At 35.9% G+C, this 14,939-nt stretch overlaps 1 protein-coding gene across 4 annotated transcripts in view; it reads right to left on the minus strand.

Annotated features, from left to right (window-relative positions):
• Window positions 1–9,970: 9,970 nt before the first annotated feature.
• The window catches only part of LOC107716448 (transcription factor HIVEP2-like), a 78,632-nt gene continuing 73,663 nt past the window's right edge, over window positions 9,971–14,939 (minus strand). For all 4 annotated transcript variants that reach the window (XM_016522903.1, XM_016522912.1, XM_016522920.1 and 1 more), the window contains 5 exons: window positions 14,239–14,390; window positions 13,497–13,672; window positions 13,206–13,307; window positions 11,949–12,874; window positions 9,971–11,151 (listed from right to left, as the gene is read on the minus strand). In XM_016522903.1, the coding sequence (XP_016378389.1) occupies window positions 10,417–11,151; window positions 11,949–12,874; window positions 13,206–13,307; window positions 13,497–13,672; window positions 14,239–14,390 (2,091 nt within the window). In that variant the 3' untranslated portion in view covers window positions 9,971–10,416. The remainder of the gene's footprint in view (window positions 11,152–11,948; window positions 12,875–13,205; window positions 13,308–13,496; window positions 13,673–14,238; window positions 14,391–14,939) is intronic.

Here is a 14,939-nt window from a genome sequence, read left to right on the forward strand (position 1 = left end):
TTATTTTGTAATTAAATTACGTAACGCCGTTACATGTAACTCTAGTTACTCCCCAACACTGACTGCTTTACATTAACTGTTTAAAGCATAGGTTGCTTCATGTTGCCTACTACTTTTGAAAAATAAGCAGTATTACAAATATAGTCTAAGTCTGTAATTTCCTGGGTTTAGATTCTTTGTGCCGTATTTTTGGATTTTATTTATATCCAGTTTTATATAGTAGCTATAGAGTTCTGAAATTCTGAATCATTACAATGCTTTTGAAAGAATGTGAAAGATTTGTATTTATTAATTTTTTATTTTTACTATTTTGTGAGAACAAACTACTATGCTTTACATTAACTGTTTAAAGCATAGGTTGCTTCATGTTGCCTACTACTTTTGAAAAATAAGCAGTATTACAATTATAGTCTAAGTCTGTAATTTCCTGGGTTTAGATTCTTTGTGCCGTATTTTTGGATTTTATTTATATCCAGTTTTATATAGTAGCTATAGAGTTCTGAAATTCTGAATCATTACAATGCTTTTGAAAGAATGTGAAAGATTTGTATTTATTAATTTTTTATTTTTACTATTTTGTGAGAACAAACTATGTTAATAAATACAAAAATACATCATCAGCTTATCACGGGTCAGGAAGTACTAATGCTTTCTTCTTTCCAGAGTGAAAAATAATGTACAAGCACATGGTAGTCTTACTGAAAGTCCTGCTAACACATGTCTACCACATCCTGTCTCATATTCAAGCTCTGGGCTTGGACACACATTCTCAGGGAAATTAAATGTGATTTATTGCTGATTATCCCAGCTGGAAACCTGGGAGCCGGATGCACAGAATAAAATAAGCTTAATGTAATTTTTATTTTTTCAATCTGTGGCACTTTCTTTCTGAAAACCACACATTTTACCTTTGATTACAGAGTGAATGCTGTTCCACACGGGCCTGTTGCGGCTGACTGTTCCAGACAGCACTAATGGAGAGGTGGTGACTTTTATAGGAAGTTGCTTTTGAGAGGGTGTCAGCCATCATTTTGATCGCAGATAGCATGAGAGCTTGTCAGGTACCGATTTTGTCTGCTTTACACTAAGAACTGCTTGAACTTTTCTATAAGGTTCAGTACAGCTCTGGGGCCAATAATCTGTTGTAGGTTTAACCAAAACTTTCTTTAAAGAGCTAGCTCACCCAAAAATTTATATTCTTTAATAATCTTCTCAACCACATGACTGTCTTTCATAGACCGCAAAAAGAGATTAAAGCTAAACTTTTTTGTACATTGAAAGTGAATGATAGAGGCTTTTAAGATTCAAAAATAAATAAATAAAAATAAAATAAAAGTACCGTAACAATAGAAATAATTGTGCAATTTATTTCTACTGTTCTAAAGTCATATGATAACTTTCTGTGAGGAACAGACTGAAATTTAAAGAGCTTGACAGCCCCTGGTCACCATACACTTTCAATTTTTGAAAAAGAACATCTTAAACATTCTGCTAAGTGTCTCTATTTGCGTTCCACAGTTACAATTAAGGCCTACATGTTTATAATGATATGATGTTCATAAATGGTGACTGAAGTTTATTTTTGGGTGAATGCGTAAAAAATTATGATTATTTTTTAAATTGTAAATAAAACAAAGATTATTGGAGTAAGTTTTACAAGAAAATACTATTTCAGTCTTTCTGTTTCAAAACTTTGTTTAATTTAATGTTACTTGCCATTTCCTTGTAATTATTTGTGACATTAACTAGCAATTTCTGAGTGTAAATTGTAAAAATACTTATTTTATAGTGTATTACAAAATGATTCAAAATGATTCTAATTATAGTGAAATGAAAATAGCACCTGAATACATTCCTCTGCATCCATCCACTAATGCTGCTAACAAGTTTATGGTGGCTTAGTTTAATTTGTTAAATTTGACCATCTGTACATCAGCATTTTAATCGTTCTGATAAATCCATAAAACCACTTATGGAGCATTCACATTAGATAAGACAACAAAACGAATTAAAGAGTAAGCAATAGATAATTATGTTATTTTTGCGCTGAATCACAGTAATTACGCAACCAGAAAAACACACGTTGGTCAACTGCAACTTGAAATACCGAAAAGATTTTGAGGTTATATTTAGATAATTGGGCTCAGGCAAAGGTCTTCAAGAGTTATTGGCCAATTTCTCCGAGGGGAAACATTGAAAGTAGTGGTTAAAAATGCAAATTTTGTCTGATGACTTAGCTACCTCTGTAGATTTTTTTTCTTTGTATGCGTGTGTGTGTGTGTGTGGCTTAAAAAACAAAACAAAAAATGGATTTTTGTACACAGGAACAAAAAATGCTTCACACACAAAAAAAATTGATTTAACTCCTGTTCATACAAAAATCTCACATAATTATTACAATGTTTGAAAAGGACTATTTGGTATAATGTTTGAATATTTTACACTGGCACACACAAAAAAGATAAATAGCCATATTAAAACAAATGTTGTGAAACATCTAATATGGCTTTGCATTGTACTGTGTGTATATACTGTAAACAACATGCTAAATATTTAGCACTGTGCTCAAAAGTGCAATTGGCAGTTTGCAATTTATGAGACCATCAGTGTACAGCAAGATGACGACAAAGCATTCTAATTATAATGGACTATCAGAGGGTGGGCAGCCCTACAGTGCTCAACTGGATCAAAATGCGTCAGCTCTACAAGAACAGAACTCTGTGTCTGCCATGGCTTAGTGGGTATGCCTTGGCTGAAGGCAGCCTGAGAGCCACTTAATAACAGTGAAGAACAGATTTTTCACCATATGCCATGCAGGTCTTGCTGGGCTTGCATCTACCCTACTATTCTGCTTCCCGCCTGCTTGTCTGCCTGCCTGCCTGATCACTTCCTCCCTGCCACTGTACATTACATGTCTTTATTCCGCTTGCGTGTGGAATCGTATGTCCATAATGTACAAGATACGATCAAAGGCAAACCTCCGGGAGAAGATTAAGCACAGCTAAACATCCTCTCCTGGCTCTTGCCCTGTGAAAACATGACGCCTTTGAGGCCATCGGTGGAATGATTTAGAGTTCTGCATTAATGTTCTCTTGCGCTTGGCCAAACTCCTGCTCTGTCTCCTTGGCCCTAGTCTATGGATGGAAAGTAACCTCTCTGTATGTACCTGCACGCCTACAGCTTTTCCACAAGCCACCAAAGCAAAACTGATGTTGTTCTTTCCCCAAGTGTTTCCAAATGAATCACTTTTAAAGGTGGCAGCGGTGATCGCAGTTTAAACTCCTCTGACTAGAAAGCAGCTTTCCTCCGTCTCATCCTTCCATCTGATGTTTTCATTGAACTTTTTAACTTTATTTTCTCAGGAGACTGCCACACTTCATTCACCATTCAGAATTAGTGATCAGAGATGGTGATAATATTTAAATTAACATGCCATAGGACTATGTAGAATAGATATAAACTAGGGATGCACCATATTATCGGATCTTGTCAGAATCGGCCGATAAAGGCTTAAAATATAAAAATCTGCATCGGCCCGAAATAAAAAATTATACCGATATGCCATGCCGATAAGACGAATAACTCGCATGTGCTCAGGGTGTGCTTGCAATAAGATCATGTCAGCAGTGTGGTCATTCTTGAAGCAAACTTTTGCCTGAATGGTGATTAGATTCACTGTTTTGGATCGCCAAATGCATAATGGGAAATCTGGAATGTGTTGAAACTACAAACCAGGGTTCAAATCAGGGTTTGAAGCAATGCAATAGAAGAACCATTTTAGCTTCCCCAAATAATCCTTTCTGTTAACAGTTCTTAAAAGAACCATTTTTTTTTCTTAGTGTGAAGAACATTTCAATAATCTGAAGAAACTTTTCTCACTATAAAGAACCTATTGTGCAATGAAAATGTTTCAATTAAGTTGTCTTTCACCCCACCCTGCTTTTAACATCTGCCATGGTTAATAGAGCTGACTGTACAGAAATTCAGTGACTTATAAAAGAAGAGGTAACAAAGTCATCTTGCAGTATAAGACAGTAACATTCCATCATGATATGCCATGACATGAGTGTTGGGCTTGTTACTCCAAAAATGTAATTTATTACTCGTTACTCCTTTCAAAAGTAATATTATTACTTTACTTATTACTATCTGGCAACAGTAATTAGTTACACTACTAGTTGTAATTGTGTATCTTCCCCATAAAATTCTTCTAAAATGTTACTAACAATATATTTCTGCTTCATCATTTGACCAAAATCTTCATTGGATCGCAGTCAGAAGTTTTTGCAAAAACTCAATGGTGATTGATAGTGACTTGTAAGTAAAAGTGTTAATTGTCATGTGTAGCTTAAAGCTAATTGTAGCTATAATTTATCTGTTACCCAAATATGATTATATTTCATGAATAATTGTATCAAAAGAAATCACATAAGTTTATAAGATTTTTAATTATAGTAATATAATTGGTATTGGGATCAGAGGGATGTGGGTGGGCAAGACATGTAATGCCAGAGTAAAGTAATGCCACAACTTACACATCTGTGTTCAGATCACCTTTTCTCATGACAAAATCAGTGTAATGGCAATATTTCCATCCCCTGAATGTAAGCTTTTCCATATTCCAAGTTTTCCTGATGCACTGTTGAATTCATGTGCCTGTGCTAGTCGTGAAAATTATGAAAATAAATCTAGGAATTATTGAATTGTTGGATTTCAATTCAGTAGGGGTTGAGGCATCAAAAGTAGGGTTGCCAACTGTCCCATATTAGCCGGGATGTCCCGTATATTGGGCCTAATTGATTTGTCCCGTACGGCCCAGGATATAATTTTATCTCTAGTAGTATCAATCTTGGAAGTAAAGAAGTTCATAACATCATTACTGCCTTGCTGTTGGGAAATGTCTGCGCCTACTGATGCTTTATTTTTGGTTAATTTAGCCACTGTATTGAATAAATACCTGGGGTTGTGTTTGTTTTCTTCTAAAAAAGACGAAAAGTAAGCTGATCTAGCAGTTTTTAAGGTTTTTCTGTATGTAGAAGCACTTTCCCTCCATGCAATATGAAATACCTCTAGTTTTGTTTTTTTCCAGCTGCGCTTCATTTTTCGGGCTGCTCTCTTTTGGGCGCGAGTGTGCTCGTTATACCACGGTGTCTGACTGTTTTCATTAATCTTCTTAAAGCGTAAAGGAGCGACCATGTCTAAAGTGTCATCCATGTCATCACGTTTATTTGAGCTACTGGAAATGCTGAGGAATTGAGACAAATCGGGAAGATTATTTACAAAGCAGTGTACAGTGTACGAACAGTATACAGGACTGGCTAAGCTAGTCGCATCCAAAGCCCTATCTAAGGCCCTTAAATTCTTACTATCCTCAATTAAAGTTTGGATGTGTGTCTCTAGTTCTGAAATATTCTGTCAGCCTAACTATTTCCCTGCATTTATCACATGTGAATCCCTTGCCGCTGACAGAAAAGGCTACACTATACATGTGGCAAGCAGTTCAATTGACAATAACAGGAGAAGCCATTACTCACCGTGATTGTTGAATGATTCCGACTTACCACAGTTGTTTGATGAACTCGTGAAAAACGAAGCGAGAGAGAAAAGAAACGGTAGGCACCAATGACAAGCTAACAGGCTAACGGAATGCTAACGCGCTGTGTTAGCGGTTTAGATTAAAAAGCGAATGATGTCAAATTAGTTTGATAGATAATATCAGAAATATGGTGAGCATTAAATTATAATTTAGCAGTTTAAACAACAGAGAGTGATAGTAAGATAGAGATTCTAACAGAAAAACAGCAGCACGGCAGACAGGAACCAGAGATTCAGGCCAGTATATTTGTAGCTGGGTAAAAATGTTGATAAAGTAAAATAATAATAATAATCAGGGGTGCACATAAGTGGTACGCAGGTCCACATGTGCGACCAAAATAAGAAATGCGCTGTGTAAATTAGTTCAGAGCGCACATTTGCGTACTGACATATAATGATAATAATTATATTATGAATAAATAAAAAAATATTAAAAATAAATAGCAGTTGAATTGCACATTTTGGACCCTGTTGATCATTTTTAAACATATTTTTTCATCATTTTAAATTTTGTAATGTACCAAGTTAGGTTTCCTCCCTGTGTAATTTACAGTACTTGTTGAGAGAGAATTACCATTCTAAAGTTTGGGGTTGGTAAGATTTTTTAAAATATTATTGAAATAAGTTTGTTATGCTCATCAAGACTGCATTCATTTGATGAAAAATACAGTAAAAACATAATATTGTGAAATATTTATATAGTTATATTATATATTTATATAATATATATAATATTTATATAGTTATATATTTTAAAATGTAATTTATTCCTGTGATGTAAAGCTGAATTTTCAGCGTCATTACTCCAGTCTTCAGTGTCACATGATGCTTCAGAAGTCATTCTAATATGCTGATTTCATGCTCAAGAAACATTTCATATTGCTATCAGTGTTGTGCTGCTTAATACCTGTGATCATCAGGATGAGTAGAACATTCAATATCAATACAAATATTTTCATTTTCACTTTTGTTTGATTTTTTATTAATTTTAAGCATCCTTTCTGAATTAAAGGATCAGGGAAAAAAATCAGTAGATATGACAGACATTAACAAGTTAAAATTGCACAAGCTATGCGTTTTTAAAACATTAAAGGTCTAATAAAAAGTTTTATATTAAACCATAAACGTTCATGTATAGCAAAAAACACATTTATATCCTAAACCAACAGATGGCAGTATGTCTTAAAGAAAAGGCTTAGTTTTACACACTTTAACACTACAGCATGTGCTTATGACATACTGCCAATGTGAGAAGTTTGAAAATGCACTAAATTTAGTTTGAGACCTCTCAGTGACTTTCAATAGAATTATCTCCAGACATGATCTTTTTTATTCCTAGGGTCTATCAGATATGACATCCGGTCAGCTCAAGCAGGACAGGAGCTGCTGTTGCCCATGAATAAAGCTGTGCAGGAACATTTACTACACATGGAAAATGTGGGCTGTGGTTTTCTTCTCTTCTTGGCAAGAGACTGCCTTTTAATAAATAAATAAAAAAGACAATGTTAACTGTTCCAAACATATGTTCCCATGGAAGGTGGCAGCACTTTGGGTTGGTCCCCCAACTTATGTGCAGACCTAACATACTAATTATTTTCTCCATATTCAATCTGTACAGAAGCTGTTTTTAAATATAAAACAGCAGAGGAAAATATGTCAGTCTGGTTAGATAGATCACAAACATTTATTGTAGCTTGTGTGTCCCAGTTAATTCTAATCACCATCAGTTTGAACAAGGCTGCTGCTATTTGTTGAGACTTTTAAGAGTGCTATTATGGGTGGTATTGCCAGTGGTATTTGTGCACTTGTATATAATTCTGCTACCTTCATTTTTATGACAGCAATCGAGTTTCTGCTTGCACAGTAAAAATATGTAGTTACATAAGACTATATTGTGCAATTATTCTGTATATAGGGAAGCGTGGGAAACAGTTCATTAATAGGGAGGAGACCGTGTCACATTTTTTAAAAAACACTCAGAGCTCCTTACATTGTTCAGGAAGCACAATTCCATTCCATTAAGTTAAACAGTAAATGATACATCATGTGACACCACATAGTTAATGATAAATGGATGAGGTCTTATTTTGGGAATAATTAAGAATGGTAAACAAAGGAAAATGTTAATGCATAATGTTAATGATAATACTGTTTCAAAAGTGCTGTGCTATTGACATACAATACACTGGATTATTCCCAATAATCTGTGCACTCGATCAGTTTTTGGATGACATGGTACAAGGTCAGTCTGTTGACAAACCCTCTTAATAACTGATTGTTTGCTAGATGTGAAGATTTTTCAGGAGCACACCCAACATCTGTAGCGCTGCTTCTGATACAACAATGTATTTCTAATGAGGCTCAGGATCCATGTCAGTTAATGTGAAATGTTAATTAAATGTACAAAATGTGTGGATCTTCTAGTCAGTTCCGATGTTGTAATAGATGTCGAGATGAAATTTTAGGGAGCAAAAGTTGTGAGTGTAGATTAGTAGGAAAATATTGTAGGTTCAAGGTCAAGCTTCCTTTAAAACTAAATTTTGTCTAAGAAATGTGATTTGGAGTATGCAAGTGATCACATCAATGATTATTAGAAGTTTACAACTACTTTTCTAACTGTTTAGATTAAAATTATTTAAAAGACTGATAAGACTTTTAGAAAAACAAGTGAAAGCAAGAAGATTGATGGGTTGATCTAATTGGTAGATGCACGAAAGATGTCACATCAACCTATTTGTGTCAACGTGTGTTAACATTGTGTTGATTCAGTTTTCATGTACAGTCAGGCACAACTACTAAAATTAGCAATGCAAGATGTCTTTGTGTACTGACAGATTCAATCTCATTTTGTATCTGATCCTTTTCAAATTCTTCGTTTTGTCCTCTCCTCTCCTCACCTCTTTTACATAAATTGAAAGAGAACTTGAACATTCGTATTTTGTGCCAGTTTCCTGGCAAAATAGAGAAGCATTAAGACACCACGGACATGCAAAGTTACCATATTTGTATTTATTTGAAAACAGCAATCTGTATTTTTTTTTCACCTGTGCTGTGATTCGTCAAAACTGATATTGTACATATTGTTTTTACACTGAAAATCACACATTTACATAAGTTGAAAGAGAACTTGAACATTCGTATTTTGTGCCAGTTTCCTGGCAAAATAGAGAAGCATTAAGACACCACGGACATGCAAAGTTACCATATTTGTATTTATTTGAAAACAGCAATCTGTATTTTTTTTTCACCTGTGCTGTGATTCGTCAAAACTGATATTGTACATATTGTTTTTACACTGAAAATCACACAGTTACCCTTTTTATTTTTATTATTTTTAATTATGTTTGTCTTTTATTCTTTTTTATTTGTTTCAATACAATGATTTGTGCTTTTGATACCTTAGGTTGAAAGACATGTTAATACAGTTAAGTGGATAGCAGGGACTACCAACAAAAATGTCAAAGGAGTCAATTACATAATCATATACACACAATACAAAATACAGATATATGCACAAGAGTGCACTGGCTCCATACTCCAGTTCAGTTAGGTTGCTTCAACTCAACTCAACTCAAAAAAAAAAAAAATCCAATCCCAGTACTAAAAGTGATATATTTTGGGATTCTTTAGGAAGGTTTAGGAAACATAAGGTGCATTATAGGAGTTCTCAGTATTGTGAGTTTTCGTATGTACATTTATAAAAGTGTTTACGGACTGATGGCATGGCCCATGACGAACTCCTTCAATGTGTGAATATGTATGGCTATGAGCGTATACAGAACCGTAAGCATCCGATATTTACATCTGTTGGAATGTTCCCCATACTAATCATCAACAAGTCAAATACTTCAAGCAACATAATTCACAGAAGATCAAAATACCTTTCACATCTACCTCAATAAGTGGTGGAGGAAATGCAGAAGTGCGAAAGTTGATTCACTTAATGCTTAACAGTTCTACATTTAAAATGTGAACGATGAAATTACAACTAGTGTAGCCTACCAGCCAATAGGAAAGAGAAGTGTACAAGCACTTAGAACCAACTACCATATTGTATGTGGGTGTCATTCCAAAACATGTGCAGATATATCATTTTTCTGTATACTAGGTATATAAACATTTACTTAAATTATATAGAATTCTAAATAAAGCAAGTTTACTGAGAAGTATATGCACACATACGTCTAAATATATAAAGCCATATTACATGTACATAATTTTTTGCTCTAATTATGCAATAGCAAAACCCATGCTTTACATAGAAAAGGCATCCACAACATTAAGAAAAATGTACAATTTATGAAACATGATACAATAAATAGTATTATAGAATTGCTGCTGTACACAAAAGCCATTTAATTTCACACATATAAAAATATGTTTTAGTGCAACCTTACATGTATTGATACTTCACATCATTCAGACTAAAAGTGTCCAAAAAGACGGTAAATTGCATTTATTACAAAGCAGGATACACAAAACTCGATATATATTTACACGTCTTTCTGTTTAATGCTTATAAGAATATAAGCAAAAAGTAAAGAAAAGGCACACACATCTGTACATTTTTTAAAAGTACCAGACAAAGTCCATAAGCAATTTTGGTCAGGCTCATATATATATATTCTTTGAAACTTTAAATAAGAAAGTAATTATAGTTGAGATAGCAAACCATGTTATAAAAGGCATGCTATACATGTACATTAAAACCACTGAATCAGTTCACTTGTTTTTCGAGACTGATTTTCTGTGTGTGCATGGATGTACATGTGTAAATATAAAATGTGTGAGTATAATTTACCACTCTCCCTTCGAGCTTGTTCACCTGTTGTTAATAGCGTCTTTTAAATCTTTGCCTTTCTTTATGGTCACTGGCCTCTCTACACGGCCCTGTTGGCCAGATGCTTGCTCTGCCGTCTCTGTGTTGTAGAGAGTAGGATGGCTTGCTGTGGGAGTCTTTGATGTGGCAGACACACTGCTCTCTGCTCTGGAGTGTAGAGGGTGACTGATCTCTGAGCTGCAATAGTCTTGCTGAGCTGCGGGTGAATGAGATAATGTGTGCTGATTGTAAGGATCAATTAGAACTGTCGATTTTTCAGGATTTTCTTCTGAGGCAATGCACAGCGAGGCTATTGCCTTAGTGCACGTTTGGATGCACTCTTCCTGCTTGCTCTCCTTGTCGGTGCTGTCGTCTCGTGACTTTTGTGAGGAAGGTGATGGAGCCTTGGGGGACATGGATTTTTCGTGGGACTGGGGTGAGTCTTCTGGGCCTCTGCTGGTGGGCCCTCTACCCTCGGAAAGGTGGAAGGACACCTCACTGGTGCTGGACTCCTCCGAGGTGCTCTTCTGTAGGGGAAGGCGCGTGGGGTGGACATGACCGGTGACAGAAGTGGGCACAGAATGTACCATCTGGATGCCACCAATGGGTATCATGGAGAACGGAGTGCGGATCTGTTGCTGGGAGTGCAGGGGAAGGTGGCTAAATAATCCCTGGTGGATGCTGGGGGCATCTGCATTGCGAGCATCCCCTTGAAGATGAGATGTCTTTCGCTGGTCCTAAACAGTTGGAAGATATGGTTTATTTACGTTAACAAAATATTCCTGGAAAATCTTAAAGGCAGTGTTTAGACAAATCCTTGTGAAGCTAAAATTCACCTTAGGTGATAAGATTGGCAAAGAATTCTTGAAATACTTGTCTGTTATTCTGCTTATCTGGGGCTTGTTTCACAGTTATTTAAACTGGACCGCTTGGAAAGTTTGGAAAATTTAACAAGACCGCAAAGAACAAAAACCACAGTTGCCAGTAAAAAGGGCCAAGCTTACATAATAGACATTGCTCATTTATCTTATTATCCCCCTAACTCCATGGTAACAAGCCAGGTAGCACTTAAATGAATTACATTACTGCTTACACTGTATAGGCACTGCAGTTTTCCATTTTCTCCAGGGAGTTCTAAATCAACTAGTATACAGTATAAATAGAAATGCTCCATCCTGTTGTATGATGGCCATTTGTTAGTTGGAAACATTAACTGACTACCACTACAATTTACTTGTCCACACTTGCATTGCAATCGTATACTTGCGTTTTGTATACTTCATTAAGGATACAACATACTGTATGCTGGCTATTGCCTTTCCTCTGGCATATCATTATCATTATTATTCCTCACTTTGAACAGCAATGACTTTTTATCCCTTAACTCACCAAACTTGGCATGGATGTAAAGTATGCAGCCATTTGCACTGTGTAATTTTAAGGACTGGATATGGTTGCCTAGCTAGTGCACAGTTTATAGCTATATTAATTTTGATTGAAAGTTTTAACTGTTATAAGTTATATAACAACTTACCACCTCAAGTTCTGCATGACTTTTGGTCTTTTGGCTTAATGATATCATCTCTGCATGTGGGCTGGGGCTGTGCGCCCATGGGCCGCTTTGATAATGGAGACCCCTCCTGGGGGACACAGGTCTGATCATGCCCCTGCGGCTTTTGGGAGAAAGTCTGCCCGAGAGATCCCTTCCTGGGGATGTCGGCCGTCCTGTCTGGGAGATGGGAGAAAGATGTCCTCTTGGAGAAAGGTCCCTCCTCGGTGACAGATCCCTTCTGTAAACATCCCGCCTGGGGGAGATATGCCTAAGGGGAGACGCTTCTCGCCTTGGTGACAAACGGCCACGTGGGGAGAGGTCCCTTCGAGGGGACAAATATCGTCTAGAGGAAGGTGAGCTTTCTCGCAGAGGGGAGGAATCACAGCCAGGTGAAGACAGACGGGAGCAGGAGAAGTCAAAGGAGGATGAGCTGTGTTCTGGAGAAAGCACAAGGTCTTCATCCATAGAGATAGGCACATCCAGTCTGTTTGTGTGATCTTCACCCAGAGCCCCTTGAAGGAGCTTCTGGTATTCAGCCATCTGGGCCTCTCCAGCTTTCTCACTGGGTGCCATGAGTTGGGTGATCTGAATACTGGGCAGACTAGTGAAATAAGTGAAAAGAGGCTTTTTGGAGATAGAGGCCAGAGGCTCTGGTGTGGATTCCTGTGAAGCGGCGACTGCAGTGATGGAGAGTGAGGGCATGGCACATGGCTGTGGGCTTGTGCTTCGAGAACGTGTCTTCGGCGTTGAATCACCATCATACTCGTCATCATCATCCTCATCTTCATCAACTTCATCACCATCCTCTTCAGCACCCTCTGAGTCATCAGCATCAGAGAATTGGTGCTCTGCCATTATCTCTGACATGCCAATCTTTTCCGATGCTCTTTGGACCTCCTCAGTGGTGTCTGGAAAAACAAGAGTAATAGTACATTTTCTCAACTGACTTTTGAGCATTGTTTGAGGTGTTTTAATAGCAAATTGTGTTTAGTTTATTCCTAAATATCAGTTGGTCTAGAAAGGTTACTGGGTTTCTTTGCCTTCCTTTGATAGAACATGTGATCAAATGGGGAAAATATTATTTTTAGTTTTAATTTGGTTATTTTATTTAAAACTGGCAGTAGCAGGGTTCTGTTTTTAATTAGGCTAATTTTCCTGGACCAGTGCTACTTCCAGCCACCAACATATATTGCAGTATTGGCTCCTCTCAATAAAATGTACGCAGAATCTGAATCATACCTGGTTCTTCTGTTTCCGCCTCATCCACAGATGTCACTGACACTCCAAGCTCTAAGCACTTTTTCATGTGAGCTTTTGACTTCATATGTTTTGTAAGGTTTCCTAAAAAAACAGATTTTAAAGTGTTTGAATTGCTTGCATTGGCATGCCCACAATGATACCTAGCCCTCGATTTATTCTGATTAAATAGTTTTAGTTTTAAAGTTTTATTCAAATTATCAAATTATGTTTTAAAATGTTTTGTGTGCATTTGCATGTGTGTGGTTATTGGAAATGGATGAGAAAACCCACCTTTTGTTTTAAAAGCAAAGTTGCAGAACTTGCAGACATATGGCCTGACATCTGTGTGTGTGCGAATATGTTTCTTCAGCATGCTTGGCTTTTTACAGCGGATCCCACACTCCTCACAGATGTACTTTCCCCGGCCTCGGCCACGCACATAAACATAGTCTTCATTGGATTTGTACCTGAAATAAAAACAAGGAAAGGGTTATTAACATCATTATAACATAATTATTAACATCATTGTTGACATTAACATCATCAACATCGTTTTCAAATATATTGGTGAATGCTGATGGGGAAAGAAATCGCATCAAAAAGAGCACATTATATATTTTGAAGGCATTATTCTTTTATATGTTATATTATATAAAATATTTTCACAGCTGTATCAATTTAATTTTTTTTCCCTTACACAGGATATTATATGGAGCACCCAATGCTTTAAAAGCATGAATTTATATATATACTGCATATATATATATATATATACACACACACACACACACACACTGTAGTCATAGACTTTCAAACACACACTGTAGGTCATAGACTTTCCAGATTCTTGAGTTCAACTGATTTAGGCATTGCACCATTAAATTTGTATGTTGATAGATGTTGATTTCCTCAGCTCCTAATATTTGTTTCCCAGCAGTATAAAACTTTGAATTGGATTTTAGAAAAAGGGAAGCCCTATCTTGTATAAAGAACACTTATATGTTCAAAAAAGTAACCACACATCTTCACATACCCTCCTTCAAATATTTTGATGCGAGTAGCTTCAGCCTGCTTTGAAGAAGCTTCTTTCTCTCCATGGTCCTCTTTTCCCCTGTCTCTTGAGTTGATTCCCTTCATTTTCTTCCCAAACCTTCCAACATCCAACTGTATAAGCTCGGGCTTCAACTGGAAATGTAAACAAAAAAGAGATTGAATAATAAACCCTAAAACTGTAAGCATAAAACATAAGCAACATAAGTTGGTCTGTGTATTTTCTTGTTGTTCATTTTTAATCATTTTGATCATTTGAAAAATTTAAAAATGAGCAAAAGGCAACTTTTATGTTTCAACAACAGCAATAATAATAATAATAATAAAAATAATAATACAATGGTCTGCTTTCCCTAACATTCTATGTGAGAAATAACAGAACAAGGATTCTTTACATGAGCTTGTTTCTTTATATTTGTATAGTGTCTTTAAGCTGTGCTGACCCAAACCAAAGTGAACTTACTCATGCATATCTTGCTAACAAATATGTTGCATTTCATAATTTCACAATTTGCAAAAGGTAAATTTAGCTTTAATAATATTTAAAATGTAATATTTAAAGTATTTGTTTACAATATATATATATATTCTGTCTATATAAATTACTATTAATATATGCAATGTTTTAAAATGAATATTTATTGACACAAATCAATGGAATTAAATGCATATTGTTATTTGTAA

This window comes from Sinocyclocheilus rhinocerous, unplaced genomic scaffold (assembly GCF_001515625.1).
Source record: "Sinocyclocheilus rhinocerous isolate Xijiao unplaced genomic scaffold, SAMN03320098_v1.1 scaffold1874, whole genome shotgun sequence".
Lineage (NCBI taxonomy): Eukaryota > Metazoa > Chordata > Actinopteri > Cypriniformes > Cyprinidae > Sinocyclocheilus > Sinocyclocheilus rhinocerous.